The sequence below is a fragment of the Anopheles funestus genome, unplaced genomic scaffold, assembly GCF_943734845.2.
Source record: "Anopheles funestus unplaced genomic scaffold, idAnoFuneDA-416_04 scaffold_109_ctg1, whole genome shotgun sequence".
Classification (NCBI taxonomy): Eukaryota; Metazoa; Arthropoda; class Insecta; order Diptera; family Culicidae; genus Anopheles; species Anopheles funestus.
Genome location: NW_026045340.1, coordinates 74,846 through 77,398, shown reverse-complemented (window position 1 = coordinate 77,398; position 2,553 = coordinate 74,846). Strand labels below are relative to the sequence as shown.

At 45.4% G+C, this 2,553-nt stretch overlaps 1 protein-coding gene across 1 annotated transcript; it reads right to left on the bottom strand.

Annotated features, from left to right (window-relative positions):
• Positions 1–925: 925 nt before the first annotated feature.
• On the bottom strand, positions 926–2,553 carry LOC125774388 (uncharacterized). The gene has a single exon (XM_049444617.1). It carries the CDS (start codon positions 2,177–2,179, stop codon positions 926–928), a length of 1,254 nt encoding a protein of 417 aa, XP_049300574.1. The 5' UTR covers positions 2,180–2,553.

The following is a 2,553-nucleotide window of genomic DNA, read 5'->3' as shown; positions in this document are numbered from 1 at the left end:
AAAGACATCAATGTTGGGGTCATATAGTCCCTTCTCCCTATTTTTTGTCAGTGTCGCTAAAGGGAGAAAAGACTACCATTTCGGTTTTCGTTGCAGAAAACTTGATACCAAGGTTTTCAGACCACTCGGCAAGGTTATCCAATGTGGTTTGTAAAGCCTGTTGTATTTCGACGGCGTCCCTGCTAGCGACTGATATGACGCCGTCGTCTGCCAATTGTCTAAGGCTACAATTTGGCGCTAGACAAGAATCCATTTCGCTCACATAAAAATTATATAACAGGGGGCTCAAACAGGACCCTTGTGCTAGTCCGTGGAAGCTGGTTCGTTTCAGTTGTTCGTGACCATTGTTAAAATTCATTGTTTTTTCCGACAAAAGATTGAATAAGAAGTTATTCAATTTCGGCCCTAGCCCAGCAGTTTGCAATTTTTGACTCAGTTTGTGTGGAGAAACTGAGTCAAATGCCCCCTGTATATCTAGAAAAATAGACCCCATGTTTTGCTTGCGAGCACGAGCAAGTTCAATTTCTGTTACCAGAAGCGCTAAACAGTCGTTAGTACCCTTTGCTTTACGGAAACCAAACTGGGTATCTGAAAGAAGGTTGTTGGTTTCCAACCATTCTTCTAAACGGAAAAGAATCATTCTTTCAAGGAGTTTTCTCAGACACGACAGTAAAGATATCGGACGATATGAGTCGTGCCTTGATGGCGGTTTACCAGGCTTCAAAATAGTGACAACTTTCACTTCTCTCCATTCTTGTGGGACGATGTTGAGTTCCAACATACTGTTGACGATGCTCAACAATCGTTTCCTCCCCACGTCTGGAAGGTTTTGAAGTAATTTACTACCAACCTGATCCAAACCTGGGGAAGAATTTTTACATGATAGGAGAGCCAAAGATAGTTCCACCATGGTGAATGGTGAGTCCTACATTGGGTCACTGCCAGGCGCATCTTGAATGAAATTCTGCGCTGGAACGAAGTCGGGACATAGTTTGTGTGCGAATTCAATAAGCCATTCGCCGGAAAAACTTTCGCTCTCGTTAATGTTGTTGCTGTTTCGCATCCTTCTAGCCATTTTCCAAAGCGAATTTAAGGAAGTGGAAGGATCTAGATTGTTGACGTATCTGCGCCAATAACCCTTTTTCTTCGCCTTCAACAGGTTTTTACACGCTCTCTCTTGTCCCTTATATTTTTCATATAAAGGCCTCGAGCCCGTGTCCCGGAAGGCTTTATACGCCTCCCGCTTCTTATTGAAAGCCGCTTGGCAATCCTTGTCCCACCAAGGAGTGGGTGGCTTTTTAAATGTCCTTGCTTGGTGGGAGCGCCTTGTTTGGGCTTCAAGGGCACACTTGTTTATGACTGCAACAAGATTTTTATACTCATTTACAGGAGTTGAATAATAAGTAGCAAGAGAAAGCGAAGCGGCTACTAATTCACCGTATCTCGTCCAGTCGATGTTCCTCGTTAAGTCACATTTAACGGGGATCCCATCAACTGAACATCCTCCCTTGTTGTAAGAGATTTCTATCGGCAAGTGATCACTGCCAATAGGGTCCTGAATCACCTTCCAGCTAAAATCCAGGGCCATAGCTGATGGACATAGAGACAAGTCCAGTGCACTTTCCCTACTTTTTGGCGTCGACATCCTAGTTGCCTCTCCTGAGTTCAGAATTGAAAATTTGTACCTGTCGCAGAAATCTCGGATAATGGGAGCGCGGATATCATCCTTAACGCCCCCCCATTCTACTCCATGGGAGTTAAAATCTCCCAGGATTAAAAGCGGACCAGGCAAGACCACTGCTAAATTTCCAAGATCCTCTTTGAACTTTTCAATTTTTTCTTTTTCATTGTTGGCTATCGGAGGGATATAAACGGATGGAATTGTCACGTGAAGGTCGCCTATTTTGGCCTGTATTGCGACAGTTTCCATTATTTCTTGTCTAGGGGTTGGTACTCTGGAGAAGGTGTGACTCTTCCTTATACCAATCAATACCCCCCCACCCCTGGTAATTCGATCTTCACGGATTATGTTATATCCCGGGAAGGTTAGCGTAATGTCGTCCGATAGCCAAGTTTCACATAGAGCGAACAAATCGCAATTGTGTTCGCCTACTAGTACTTTAAAGGAGTTTAGTTTTCCGAGCAAACTTCTACAGTTCCACTGAATGAAGGTAGCCATTGGTGAATTAATCGTCCAATCGGACCATCATGCTTAGGCACGGCCATTGAGCCAGCCACTGCTTGATCATTCCCTTCAGGTAAGGAAGGGCCCAAGTAGCGATCAATTGCAAAGGTTGCGGAAGGTTAAGGGTCATGAGGAGGGACTGGAGGATCTCAGAAAGGGATGGGGCAGGGATCCTCGGAAAGTTCCTAGGCTCTGTGGAGAAAGCCAGGCTTTCCACGGGAGCTTCGGTCCGAGGGGATCGCTTACTCTTGGGCTGTTTCCTGGGATTTTGTGGAGGAGGAGCAGAAGGAGCAGCGTCACGTGTTGGGGTGACGGGGGAGGGGGTTTCTTTTTTCCCGCGACGCTTTGGTGCCAAGGGTTTATTTTTT

Coding starts and splice junctions, on each gene's coding strand:
- LOC125774388 (XM_049444617.1), bottom strand. CDS start 2,179: ATGGCTACCTTCATTCAGTGGAACTGTAGAAGTTTGCTCGGAAAACTA.